This window comes from Urocitellus parryii, chromosome 2 (genome assembly GCF_045843805.1).
Source record: "Urocitellus parryii isolate mUroPar1 chromosome 2, mUroPar1.hap1, whole genome shotgun sequence".
NCBI classification, from domain to species: Eukaryota; Metazoa; Chordata; class Mammalia; order Rodentia; family Sciuridae; genus Urocitellus; species Urocitellus parryii.
In genome coordinates this window covers 214882859-214897111 of record NC_135532.1, presented here as the reverse complement: position 1 = coordinate 214897111, position 14253 = coordinate 214882859, and the positions used below count along the sequence as shown (strand labels likewise).

The following is a 14253-nucleotide window of genomic DNA, read 5'->3' as shown; positions in this document are numbered from 1 at the left end:
GCTCTTTCTACCTAAGAACTCACTGACCACCACATCAATGGAAAGTGAAGTATTATCATTCTCATTTTACAGATGAAGAGACTGAAGTTCAGAGCCGTTCAGTAATTTGTGCAAGGTCAAACAACCCTTCAAAGGCAGAGCCAGGCTGCAAGAAAAGGTACTCTGACTTTGGACTCTCTTTGAACCCCCACCCGGGCATGAACTCAACTCATAAAACAATCCAATGGAAGAAAAATTGCAAAACAGGATGTGGTCGCTTAGCACTTCTTGGAGCGTCCACTCAGCACAGATTCAGCGATCTCAGCCCCTCAGGGACCTCACCTGTGGACCACCCCAGCCCGGTGCAGGTGTTCCACTGCAGAGATGAGCTGCCGGATGTATCTGCGGGCCTCAGACTCCTCCAGCCGCTTCTTCTCGTAGATCTTGTGCATCAGGTTGCCGCCTGGGCACAGCTCCATGACCAGGTAGTAGCTGTTTTCCGTCTCTAAGATATCAAGGAGCTGCGTGATGTTGGGGTGGCGAATCATCTGCTGGATCTGCCCCTCTCGCCGCAGATTTTTGGTGACATAGGTGTCCTTTTTAGCTCTCTTCTTATCAATGACTTTTATGGCCACCTGAGGACAAACCAAGAGCATGGGTGTTAACAGACGCTGTGGACAAAGGAGACTCCTCGACCACTCTCGGGATCTCTAGGGAAACACAAGCTACTTCTCTGCACCAGGAGAAACACTGGATCCCAAGCCATCAGGACTGGGGTCCCACTCATCGGGGGAACACCTGCCTAGCAAGCGCAGCCCGGTGATCAATCCCTAGCACATGTGAATTGATTAATTAATTAAATGCCATCAAAGGGAAAAAAGAGATCATCAGGGGGGAAAAAGAAGATCCATTTATTGAAGGAGAGAAGGGAATTTATTTAAGCAAACTTGAACAGTAGCCTGGAAGGATCGGGAAAGGGTTGATGTCAAGTTTCGCTGTCTGCAGGGAGGGTATCAGGAGCTAGATACCAACTTCTCCTGGAGCAAAGGTGCCCACTACTTCTCAGGACTCTCCATCATCCCCCTGGGTCTGGTTCCCCCCACTCCATCCCACTTCGGAAACACCTAACTCTGTCCCCGGTTTCCAGTTCCAGGTGCGGTTAGGCAGCAGCAGGAGGTGCTGCCCAAGGATGCAGCTCTGGCCTCCTGGCCCTCTCTGAGCCCTGCACCCCCAGGCTGTCCCTGGCCTCCCACCCTGACCTCTCTCCCTTAGTGAGTCACTAGGGTGAACCCACGCCCAGTCAGGACCAGCCTCACCGCTCAGCCTCCCGTAGGAAGCTGTTCTGGCGCGTTTTCCCTACCAGCAAGTCATCCTAAACGGTGGGAGGCAGGGACACAGGGAAGGAGGAGGACAGGGAGGGAAGACGTCTTTTCTACCCCGACTCTCCTTGCTCCTTTTGGGGTATCACCTCTTCATCCTCCAGGCCCAAGACATCCTGCTATTCCTCTCCCATGTGACCAGCCACTGACACAATGTCAATTCCTCCATACCCACTTCCTTTCTGTCAATTAGGCACCTTGCCTCTCCGTGCTGGGGTCACTGCATCCAAAGGATGCCCAGGGCTACTGCGTCCAAGGGACCCTCAGGGCCACTGCGTCCAAAGAACCCTCAGGGACCCTGCATCCAAGAGACTCCCAGGGCCACTGCATCCAAGGGACGCCCAAGGCCACTGTGTCTAAGGGAATCCTAGGGCCACTGCATCCAAGGGACAGCCAGGGCCCTTGTGTCCAAAGGACGCCCAGGGTCCCTGTGTCCAAGGGACCCCCAGGACCATTGTGTCTAAGGAATGCCCAGGGTCTCTGTTCAAGGGACACCCGGGGCCACTATGTCTAAGAGAACTCTGGAGCCATTGTATCCAGGGATGCCCAGGGTCCCTGTGTCTATTGCATACTTCATACTGCTAAAAGAGTAGGTTTCAAATGTTCTCAACACACACACACACACAAATGATGATGATGATGATGATATGAGGTGAAGGTCATGTTCATAAGTTTGATTGTGGTAACCACTTCACAATGTCTACACATATCAAAGCATCACACGACTCGAGGGAAATATATGCACTTTTACCTGTTAATTAAATCTTGATAAAGCTGTCAAATAGACTTTTTAAAAAGAAAATGGAAAAAAAAATAGAGTACAAATCAGAGGCAAACTTTAAGTCAAATAAGTTAATAAAGTTTGGCCACCACCGTCAGCCTGGACTAGCACATCGATGTCCTTCCTCTTTCCGGTGACCCATCCTGGCCTCCTGAACTCACCCTGCCCTCTGCCTGGAAATCCGTGGGCCTGGAACCTGATTTCAGGCTGAAACACTTGGGGGCTCTCTGCGGCCCCATGAGCACCCCACCTCTCCACAGTCAGCACCACCGTGGACCCACTGGGTCTCCAGGCTGTCTGCAGGGGAGGGTCTCGTGCTCCCCCGGGACACGTCCGTCATCCTCCAGGTCCTCTTGCCACCTGTTTGCCCACTGCCCTGCACACAGGCATTTCAAGATGCACAGCACTAGCCACTTTCACACAGGGCCCAGGAGCCCACTCCCCTTTCGGCACAGTACACAATAGGTGACTAACAGCTTGGATCCAACAGAGCAAAAACAGCTGTCAACAGCTTCGCCTGTTATCTCTTCTAGAGAACAAAGTTTCATCTTAATAGGGAACCCCAGGCCCTTAATCCAAAGACCTAAAAACAGCCAAGGCCAAGGACAATCAGCAGAGGGAAACAAATTAGCTAGGGAGCCCCTCTCTGCATGCACCACTCAGGGGGGCACCTGCAACACCCCAAGTCCCCGAGGCCAACACTTCCAGCCCACAGAAGTTAAAGTGACACTCGAGCCACAGATGGGCCCCAGCTCGCTGCATGAATGCTAGATAAAAGAAGCCTCATAAACTTCACTTCTTCCTGTAGCCCCCCACACACCACACACACACACAAGTATATTTTGCCATCATCTTAGGGGGGTGGAGAGAAAGATGCTGAAGAGTACAATTAAGTTCTGTCTCTGCTTGACTCTGTGTTGCAATGTTTTAAAAATTAGACCCCTTGGCAATGAAATCTTACAAAGTACTACGCCAGGCGGGAATACGATCCACCTTTTTTAACAGAGCACACAATTATTGTCAGGATAATTTATTTAGCTCGTTAATTGCCTGTACTGGGTTGAATAATGGCCATCCAAAGATAGGAAGTGCTAATCCCTGGAACCTATCAGTGGGACTTTATTTGGGAAAAGAGGTCTTGCAGATGCGGGTTTCAGTGAAGGACTTCCAGATAAGATTAAATTGGATTCCCCGGGTGGGTTCTTTCTACATGTCCTCACAAGTGTCCTTACAAAATAGAGGCAGAGGGAGATTTTGTACAAATAGAGGAGAAGGCCATTTGAAGACAGAGACAAAGACTGGTGTGGCCACCAGCCCAGAAATGCCAGTTGCCGCCGGAAGCTGAGAGGGCAAAGTCTACGTCCCCCTGAAGTCTCCGCAGAGCGTGGTCCTGTGCACATCTTGGTTTTGGCCCAATGCGGTGATTTTGGACTTCCCGACTCCAGACCCTGAGAGAGTAATTATGCCACCAAGTTGATGGTAATATGCCACATACCAGGCATGGGCCCCACCATCATTTGATATCCAGGTCCCAAGTTCTACTGGTCGAGAGGCCCAGGAAAAACCCTGAACTGGCAGCCACTCCCCCTGGGAGGAGGTGTCGCCTCAGCTTCCTCTCCTTTGTCAAGAACCAGTTGGGCACCTACTTGTTTCCATCCACCTCTACACTCACCAGCTAGACACCCGGTAAAAACACAAGGCCACTCTGATGACACAGCACTGCAAATTATCAGGTTCATCTACAACAACTGAAAGGGGGGGGGGGATAAGTGGGAAACTAAGGAAAAGGCCATCAATGGCCGGCCAAGGGAGACAGGGAAATCAGGTTTGCAGGCAACACAGGCCCGACACTGATTCTATCAGGGTAAAAGCCGAGTACAACAAGGGGACTAAAATAGGCTATGGTCAGGAGAGTTTTTAAAAGGAAAAATAAATCTGCTCTCAAATGGCAGTAAAATAAGCAAGTTTAGCATGTTTCAGACAACAGGAGAGAGAACACCTGTGGCTGACACCAGCTCTGCCGATTCCCTGACGTGGTGGGGGACTGTCCCGGGCAATGCTGTCCAGGAACTCCAGTCTGGTCTGGTGGGTGTGAGTGTGTGTGTACCAGAGGGAAGGGGCTCAGGGCAATGTCTAAGCCTCCATGCCATCCTGTGCACACCTGGCAGAACAATTTCCTGTGAAATTATGACTCTGGCTCTTCAATGGATCCAAGCTACAAAGCCTCCCCGAATTCTACAGTGGAATCTGTTTTCAAGATGGCCCCCAAACGCCCAACAAACTAAGTAGCAATGTCTTGCATGGTTCTGACATGTGACAGGAGAAAACAACAGATTATTCATCAACTTCGTTCATTAATTAAGGAATAGGATGTCTCATAATATGGCAACTGTCCACCATGGTGCCCCTTTCTCCATCAAAAAAAAAAAAAAAAAAAAAAGCCTTCCAAAGATGAATAAAACCAGCAAAATCAACTTTTAAATAAATTGGCTAAGCTCATAAGAAAGAAATGGAAATCCTCCAAAGCTTAAAAAAAAAAAAAAAAAAAAAAGGAGTAGAACTCCATCACTAGGCAGCAGCCACAGGGTGGAGAAATAAAAGATATGAGAGATGTCACACCCCAGAGGAAGGAGCAGACGGGATGGAATGGGAGCATCGCTCTACCAAGAGAGACGGGGAAGAAAGGATGCACAGGGGCCCCAATCCACGAGGACAGGGGCCAGAGGAAAACAATCGGATTCATGCTCCAAGGCTTTGTCACACACTAGGAGAAAAGAATGAGGAACACACAAAATCCCGGGGAAGCAGTACTGGCACACACTCCCATAAACCAACTGGTCCCCAAGACGATGCACATAAAGCTCTGAGTACAGGGTCTGGCACATGGTAAGTGCGCCTTAAATGGATGCCATTATCGTCATTACTTTTGTACTTGCAATGAATCAACCTGTACAGAGAGTGGAAAGGCATCCAAGCTGGAGTCAGCGGAGGAAAACTGGTACATTTCCTTGACTCACAGTTGTAGCATATGAAACAAGAACCTGAACCACATTCCAGTGGTTTTATTTTTTACTCTGGAGTAAAAGTACATTTAAATCCCACAACAGTGGTCTCCTATCCGTCCAGTCTCCCATCTTCTTTAAATATTGACTTAGGGGAGACTGTCTACACAGGATCCGAGTTAACAGGATTTTAGATTCATCCTTTCGCCCTGGATCACCCTTCCTTGCCTTTAAAATTCATTACTCTGAGCCACACCGAGAATTGTCAATGTGTCCAATCTCCAAAAGGAAAAGTCAGACGTAAAACGAACCTTCCGTATGACGGAGAGGAAGAAAAAAGTACTGATCAAAGAGACTCCTTTTTAATATCTCAAAAATACACATGCATGTTTTACGCATTATACAATGTATGCTGTACTTCAGAAAGCTCATCCTTCATCAAAGCACTTTTATACCATAATGTTTTAAATAATCAAAATGCACAGGGAATGGGAGGTCCTGCTCAACTAAAAATTTTTTTTTCTACATGGAAAGGAGCCAAGAAAAGAGCTTTCTTTCCAGAACACTTTGGTTTCTTAATGACTAGTGTGTGCTAAACTGAAAAGAATCTCCCCCCTTCTTCAACGAACTTTTATTAAGCACTTAAAGTACACCCAATCCTGTTCTAGGTAACAAGTATGTGCTAGGAAAACACATGGCTCTTCAGGACCTTTTGTGGGGGATGATTCTGATTCTTTGTAGTGGTTCAAGATTACTATTTCTTTTCAAATAAATTGTGTCTCCCTTAAAATGCATCTATTGAAGCCCTAACCCCAATGTGACTGTATTGGGAGATAGGGCCTCTAAAGAAGCAATTAATGTACATTATGTGCTAAAGGAGGGTCCTAATCCAGCTAGAAGATGGCCACTTGAAATGCTAAGGAAAGGGGTCTCAGGAAAAACCAGCCCTTCCAGCACCTGGATCTCAGACACCCAGCCTCCAGGACCACAAGAAAACAAATGCCTGCTATTCAAGCTACTCAATATATATGTCTTACCAAGCAGAACTAATGGACCATCCAGGCATCTTATGATTCTACAGGTTTACCTACAGGAACGGGAACAAGGGGCAGGCCATCGCTCACTGAGGGCTGGGGTCAGACGTCACGGTTCCACTCCCGACCTCATCCTGCTGTCCCCATTGCAGCAAGTCCAGGGTGTCCCAGCAAAGCAACATGGCACAACAGCCTGGTAGGTCTGTCCCAGATCTCTTCCCTCCTCCCATCAGGGAGGTGCATGTCCACCTCCGCCACTGCCCTGACTCCCAACACCATCAAACACCTGTCCTGCTCACATCTCTTTCCTGAGCTCCAACATGCCTGTGGCCATGTGCCCCTACGACTCACAAGGGCCGCAGGAAGGGCATGCTCAGGTGGGTCCAACGTGCTGTGCTGCCCTCCTCAGCCCCAACCCCTCCTCTCCTCTACCACCCCATCCCGGGTCGCCCCTGTCCCCTCCACCTCCTAACCACCCCTCTCCGGTTCCTTCCTGACTGCTGCACAGACCTGGGTTATACCCCTCTATTGTCCTCTGACTCCCACCCACCCCTGCTTGGAATTCCCTTCCACAAGGGCTCCCAACTCCCACTCCTTCTCTCTGGCCTCGGGTTACATGTTGCTTCCCCCTGCAACTCCTCCCCCACTGTCACATCCATCACCCACACGTGGCTGTTTGTGACACCCTCCCCTGTACTTTCCAAAAGGCAGGAATTGCATCTGGCCTCCCAGCACCTAGCAGGTCAAGAGCCAAGAGGGAGGGAAGGAATGAGTGACCAAGTAGAAAAAGCTACCAGTCCCCCAGGGGGTCAGTGTAAGTTCCTGGACATCTCTGCCTACTTAAGTCCTCAGCTTCCTGGAACACAAGACAGGTAGATCAAAGATTCCCTTCCACCTCTGAATCGCTCAAATGTCAATGCCACCTTGGCCATGGATTGAGCTAGTGAGTGAGCATGATGCAGAGTTTATGGAGCCCCCTCCGAAATACACCACTTTCTGAGAGAGCTTTACAATCATGTGGCCCACCCAGCATTCACAATCCTCTTACCCTCTTCTGTTTTTCCCCATCCCTCACCAGATTATAATAAGGACTTTTCTTTCACAGCACAGATTTCTCCCCACTCCAGACCCCCACCCCACCCCACCCAGACTCTGGGGTCAGGCCTGAATTCAGTCCTTCTCGCCCTTCAAGGCATTTATTCTTTCCCTAGAACACACTTCCAGACTCCCCTCTGGCACCAGTCCTTGGGATATTCCAAAAGGTGGCTCACCCTCAGATGCCCACCCAGTGCCTGGCCGTGTCAGGACAGAGATGGAGCTCAGTGAAGACGCTCTGGATACCGACAGAGCCAATGCATACAGGGAAGAGGAGAGGAAGGATGGTGCAGGAAGAGAGGAGGGGTGGAGGATGGATATGTGCATGGATGGATGGATGGATGGACAGATGGATGGCTCCACTCCTGCTCTTCCCCAATTATGTGGGTGTCTGGTGGGTTCCACACTGGACTGGACAGCAGCCATTGGCTAAATGCCAACGCTAGAAAGTGGATAAGAGGAGCCTGCATGGCTCTGGGTGAGTCTGAGCCGAGAAAGAAATTCAAGATCGCTGCCAAGTTCAAGGCTTTCAACTGTAGGTAGCAGTTTCTCGCTTCCTAAAGACATGGCTAAGAGCTGGGGGTTAGGGGAGAGCTTACATCGCCCATGTTAAAGCAGGCTGTTGGGGGACTCAGGGTCTCATGGCCAAGGGACCCTCATTCTTCACCCTTAACCCCTCCTGCCCCTCTAAAGTCCCTCCCACTCCAGCGGCTAAATCTGGGTGGAGCTCCTGCCGGATACTCTTTCTCCCTCCCAGACTTGTCTGAGCCATCTGCCACCTTCTCCAGAGCAGCTAATCTAGGAGGGCAGGAAAACTCCCCAGATCCATGAAAACACACCCAAGAGCCAAAGTCCTGAAGATGCTGTCTGATCCCCTCACTGTTTCTGTCCTCCTCCCCTCCAGCTCTCCCTGCTGACCTCCTCACTGGCCCTCAGGTGACACAGGTGCCTTGCCACCTGGAGCCTCAGCCACACACTGTCACTCACCTACAAGACTTCGTGGGAATGTCCCCTCTCAGAGGCTTCCCAGGCCCTACTTCCAACCACACAACCTGCGCTCACAGTCCCCTGGTTCTAGTCTCTTTTCCCAGAGCCACTTAGCACCTCTAAGACCCTTCAGAACTCCATGACTGGATGTGGGGGTCTTTCTGACTCCAGGAAGGAAGGGATGGTCCTGTCCTCTTTACTGATGGTGTGCATGGCGTCCTGAACAGCACCGCACAAAGACAGCACTCAAGTTATATTTCTTGAATAAATGAAAGAATCCGAGTATAGTTGGATAAAAAAAAAAAAAAAGATTCTATTAACTAGAATGTCTGGGCTGAGTTATATCCCCTACCAAATTTATAGGTCAAACTCCTAAACCGCAAAGTGAATGTATTTGAAAAAAGCATCTGAAAAGAACTAAGGTTAAATAAGGTCTTAATTAAGGTCATGTAAGAGTGAGTCCCCCATCCAATAGGACGGGTGACTTTATAAGAAGAGAGTCACCAGTGGTGTGCACGCAGAGATAAGGCCATGCCAGGACACAGCAAGAAGATGAATACATGCAGGACAAAGAGGGGCCTCAGGAGACAGCAAGCCTGCTGGCATCTTGATCTGGGACTTGAGCCTCCAGACTGTGAGAAAATAAATAAACTCCTGTGGTTTACAACGGCAGAGTCCCGGGGATCTTGTTACGGCAGCCTGAGCAGACTAACCAAGTTATTCGTATAGCTTGCTTAGCAAATCTCATTAAAAACAGGAAAATCTGCTTGACGAGGCTGGGTGAAATGGATTGGGCAGGGTGGGCAAAAAGGGAAGCCCCCAAAGCCAAAGGAAGAAAATGCAAGAGACCAAGGGCTCTGCGTTGCAGCCTAAGCCCGAGTTCAGTGTAAAAGGGCTGAAAACTGTGCTAATTAGCGTGACCCGGTGGGACGTTTTGAAAATAAATTGGTTTCACGCCTTCTTCCAAAGAAGATGTGTGCAAAAGCATCGGGGTGGAACGTGCCCCTGTGTGGATGATACTTATTTAACAGGAAGCAGAAAATATCCTTTGCTGGCTTCATAATTAATTTCGGTGTTGCTCCGATTCGCAGAGAAACGATGGTAGACAGCAAACACACAGGGCTGTCTGTTATAGGGACCCATTAATTGCTGCTATTTATATAGTCAAGCTCATCTGTTTCTGACCCCTGGTTCCCCACGGGCCACCTTCCTGCTGAGAGCTCAAATCTCTCCTTCTATAAATGAGGAAGGGAGAAAGTATCCTTTCCCCATTTTTGGAAAATAAGGGAAAAAGGCTTTCTTCCCCAGTTGAAATCACAGAGCTGATTAGGACCCATCTTGTCCACATTGACATAACCTGGTGCTGGGTAAAGCCAGTTCTCGGGGCAGGGCTGGGAGACCCTCCCACGCCCACCCTGTGGAGTTCTGAAACCACTTTCCCAGGGACACTCTGGGCCTGCCCTGCTCCAGCTCCAAGTCACTCAACAAATCACCCTGGAAACACATCCTGCTGGTGGGAAACCAGGATTCCGTTCCTGCAGGAGAGGAGAGAATGTGAAAGGGAGCAGGTAGGAGCCGGGTTGACATCCCAGGGCGGTCTGCCGGTCGCTGGAACTCTTACCAGAAAGCCCGCGATGACCCGGATACAACATGTTTCTTCCTTCGTCGTCGTCAACACGGATTTACGATCCAGAAGGAAAAAGTGAGGCCAAGTAAAACCCAAATTGCTTCCCGGTCAGAGTTCACCAAAACTCAGTAATCTCCATGGAAGATGAGGTACTAATTAAAACAGGCAATGAAAACCTCCTTTTTCTTTGGCTTCTGGAAGAGTGCAAAAGGCGCAGAAGACAATAGATTTCAAGTTTCCAGAGACCCTGTGTACTTCATGTTAGGAAGTCTCCACCACGCTTGGTCTCTGAAGCCAACTGATTCATGTATTAGCTAAAAATCAGAACAAATCTCTCAAATTCCCATTTGCTCCTCCAGCAGCTCTTTCTGCACCACTTTTTCCCAACTGGGCCCCATTTCTAATTCTCCAAAGTCAGTTAGTGACAAGGGACAGGAAGCACCTACTTACATAATCTAAAAGCACACAGGGGCAAGGAATCCAAAAGATAAGGGGTTGGTTTTGCATGACTGCCCCCCACCAGCCACAGTGAACTCAGAGAGGCGGCCCCACTGTGTGGGGGACAGACACCCCAAGCAGGCAGCCCACACCCCAGCCCTCCCTACCCACCTGCAGTTCAGGCCTTGCCATCCCCACCTGGTACCTCGTCCCCTCCCCTCCTCATAGCCTGTCCCCAAGTCTCTCCAGGTAGCCCTCTCCCCTCTCCCTTCCCTCTCAAGTCAAGGCCCCAGGGTTTCTTCCTAAGGATAGTCATAGCACCAAGTGGTGCTGGCAAATCTGAAGGCCAGATTCCTTGATGAGACATAAATGTCCTTCATGATCTGGCTCCAGGCCCTCTCCCCTCCCCCTCCACTTTTCCTGTTCTGGAAACAGATTTTATTCGGATTACCTTATATTCTATCCATTTTTACTTTAGTCCTGTTGCTCTTGGTCAAACCCTTATCATTCTTTAAATGCTTTTATATGACTCCCAGAAGACACTCCTTACATTTCTGTTCATCATGAGTTTTTTTTTTTTTTACTTTTTTACTGCAGTTAAAAAAAAATGCATAACGTAAAAGTTACCATCTTCAGCAATTAACCAGGCTCACCTTGTTATAACCCCACACCAAATTTCAATGTACCCCATTATGGTTTAGATATGAGGTGTCCCCCAAAAGCTAACTGTGGGACACACAGAATGTTCAGAGGTGAAATGATTGGATTACAAGAGTTTTTAATCTGTGGATTAATCCACCTATTTGGATTAACTGGGTGGTAACTGTAGACATATAGGGTGTGATTGGAGGAGGTACATCCTTGGAGGTGTGCCTTTGGGGTATATTTTTTCCTTGTTTAGGGGAGCGCTCTCTGCCTCCTGCCTGCCATGTCCTGGGCTGTTTTCCTCCTTCACACCCTCCGCCATGATGTTCTGCTTCACCTCCGGCCCAGAACTATGGAGTCAATTACTGATCAGGGGGAATCACTATCACCTCTGAGCATCCCAACGTTCCTCCATCAGAATGATACATGAGAAGCTCCTGGAGTTCCAGGTACAACATTTGGATTAAGACTGAAATCATGGGGCTGGGGATATGGCTCAGCGGTAGAGCGCTCGCCTAGCATGTGCGAGACCCTGGGTTCGATCCTCAGCACCACATAAAAATAAATAAAATAAAGGTATTGTGTGCAACTACAACTAAAAAATAAAGTATTAAAAAAAGAGAGAGATTGAAATCATGGCTAGGCACCGTGGTGCAAAGCCTATAATATCAGCAACTCAGGAGACTGAGACAGGAAGATGGCAAGTTGAAAGGCAGCTTCAGCAAAAGCAAGGCACTAAGCAACTCAGTGAGACCCTGTCTCTAAATAAAATATAAAATAGGGCTGGGGATGTGGCTCAGTGGTTGAGTGTTCCTGAGTTCAATCCCCAGTACCAAAATATATATATATATATATATATATATATTAAAATCATAGCTCAGCCACATGTCCAGTGCTGTCTGACCAAAATATGCCTGCCACATATATAATTTTACATTTTCTAGTAGCCACATAAAAAAGGTAAAGAGAAACAGATGAAGTCAATTAACATATTTTCTATAACCTAATTTATCCAAAACATGATCATCTCAGCATGTGATTTTATAAGCTCTATTTCGTACTAGGTCTTTGAAGTTTGATGTGCATTTATATACCTGCAGCAAATTTTTTTCCCCAGTGCTAGGGATCAAACCTGGGACTGTGCACACATTAGGCAAGTGTCCTACAACTGAGCTGCATCCCCAAGCCCACATCTTTTACATATAGGCACACTCCAAGTTTTCAACAGCCACCTGTGGCAAGAAGTGAATGTAAGTAGAGAGCTAAGCTCTAGCCACATGGCTTTATCCAGATCACTTACCCCCTAAGTGCTGGGACCCAGCACACTACCTGCCTAAGACCTCGCACTCAACTAAAAAGTCCAGTAAAGAAATGAAGATGTGCTCCATTTTCTCATCAGGCAAAGCCGTGTGACGTTGCCAATCATACACGTTTGTAGCAAAAATTAAATCATGCCTTTTAGAACCCACCTGCCGTCAGAGTTCCAGTGCTGAGACATCCCTACCAAGAAACTTCACCTCAATCAAACCTCAGTTGTTCATCAGCAACCTGGGGATTAAAAATGGCAGCCAAGGTGAATCACACAAGGCGCTTAGCACACGGGGACCTTCTGACAGCACAGTGGGATCATGATACCGTGGGTATCAGCAGATGGTGCTAAGAGGGAAGGAAGGAAAGAAAGAGAGAGGAGGAGGAAAGGGAAGGAGGAAAGGAAGGGAGGTGGTGCTGCGAGGCTGGACGGACAAACCCCCGAGGAGGGACAGACGTGGTGGCTCCAGAAAAGGAAAGCTGGAATAACAGTTGTGCACTACACTGAGCACAGGAGTCCTTCCCATGGCGCCTGACCCCAGTCCTGAGCCACTGGCTGCCGTTCACAGGCGGTCCTCAGCACACCTCTGCAGGTGCTCCACTATGTCAGAGGAACAGGAGAATTCCCTCCCCTCCGCCCAAATCCCACGCTCAGTGTCAGGGCCAGCCTCCATGCTGTGTTCATCAGAAAGGGAAAACTAGGCCTTTTTTCCACTCAGCTCTGATTTATTCATGTGCCTTTATTGTGTCAGTCTGAATAAAGCAGAATTTGTGTTCCTGCAAGGACTCCATGAATCCTCCTTTCCGCTTGATGGGAATTCAGAAGCTCTGCAGATAATGGCTCTCAGGAAGAGCATGGAATGCACAAGCAGATAACAAAGGCACTCAGTGGGAGGCGGGCATGTGCTTGCACTTGTGTGTGCACAGGGCCAGGGCGGGGGCTGCCGAGGGGGGGGGGGGGATGCCTGAGATCCCGACTCAGGTCCTGATTCCTTTTTCTCCCTTTAACCCAGGTTGCTCTTTCGGTCACTTTCATTAGTATCTCCCATGTGTTCGGTGGCTAGGGCCGCCATGACAAAGGTGCACACACTGGGTGGCTAAACGCACAGAAATCCATGGTTCCACAACTCTGAAGGCAGAGTGTCTGAGAACAAGACGCCAACGGAGTTGCTTTCTTCTGAAGCCTCTCTCCTTGGCTTGTAGCATCTTCTGGCCATGCTGTCACATGGACTTCTGTGTGTGTCTGACCCAGATTTCCTCTTATGAAGATCAGGGCCCAATCTCACAACTTCATTTAAATTTACTTAATTCTTTCAAGAGCCTATCTCCAAACACAGTCACATCTTGTGGTTCTCAGGGTTAGGACTTCAAGGTATGAATTTGTGGGGGGGGGTGGACACAACTCAGCCCACAACCTCCAGTTAAACTTGTCAATGACTTTAGTGATAACAAAGGAAGCAACAGATTCTACAGGACAGAAGCCCAAGAGCCTACAGAAAGTCATGTGACTTGAGCAAACTCAGCTCCAACGAGTTGTCAAGAAATCTCCAAGCAAACACAACACCCGGGGCTTTTCTGTCCCACGTTTTGCCAGCTTGTGAATTTCAACAAACTTACTATTTTAAGTTATTAACTTTTCCACAAATAAATGTATCTTTTGTATCTTAACTCTGCACAAGTATGCTTCCAGCTCATCTTTGAAAAAGGAAGCCACCGACTTTTAATTTGCCTTCATACATGAGTTTTCCTTTAATCAGCTGCTTTTAGTGATGCTCAAAGTTTAGGAAACATCAGATAAATGCCCTTTTTACTCTTTACCATACAAAACTTAGTAAAAACATAAAGACACTGAAAGGGGCCAAAAGAGTAGACTCCAAAAGGAGATTTCCTTAAAACAAATCCATGTCGAAAAGCATCTTGGATTTCACATTTGAACATTAAAAGGCAATTCATTGGTGTATGGCCATGATTTGAATAC

The 14253-nt window shown here is 48.3% G+C and overlaps 1 protein-coding gene across 1 annotated transcript in view; it reads right to left on the bottom strand.

Moving 5' to 3' along the window:
- Hunk (hormonally up-regulated Neu-associated kinase) overlaps positions 1–14253 on the bottom strand; it is a 95391-nt gene that overhangs the window by 57044 nt on the left and 24094 nt on the right. The window contains exon 2 of the mRNA XM_026393590.2: positions 322–614. Within this exon, the coding sequence (XP_026249375.1) occupies positions 322–614 (293 nt within the window). The remainder of the gene's footprint in view (positions 1–321; positions 615–14253) is intronic.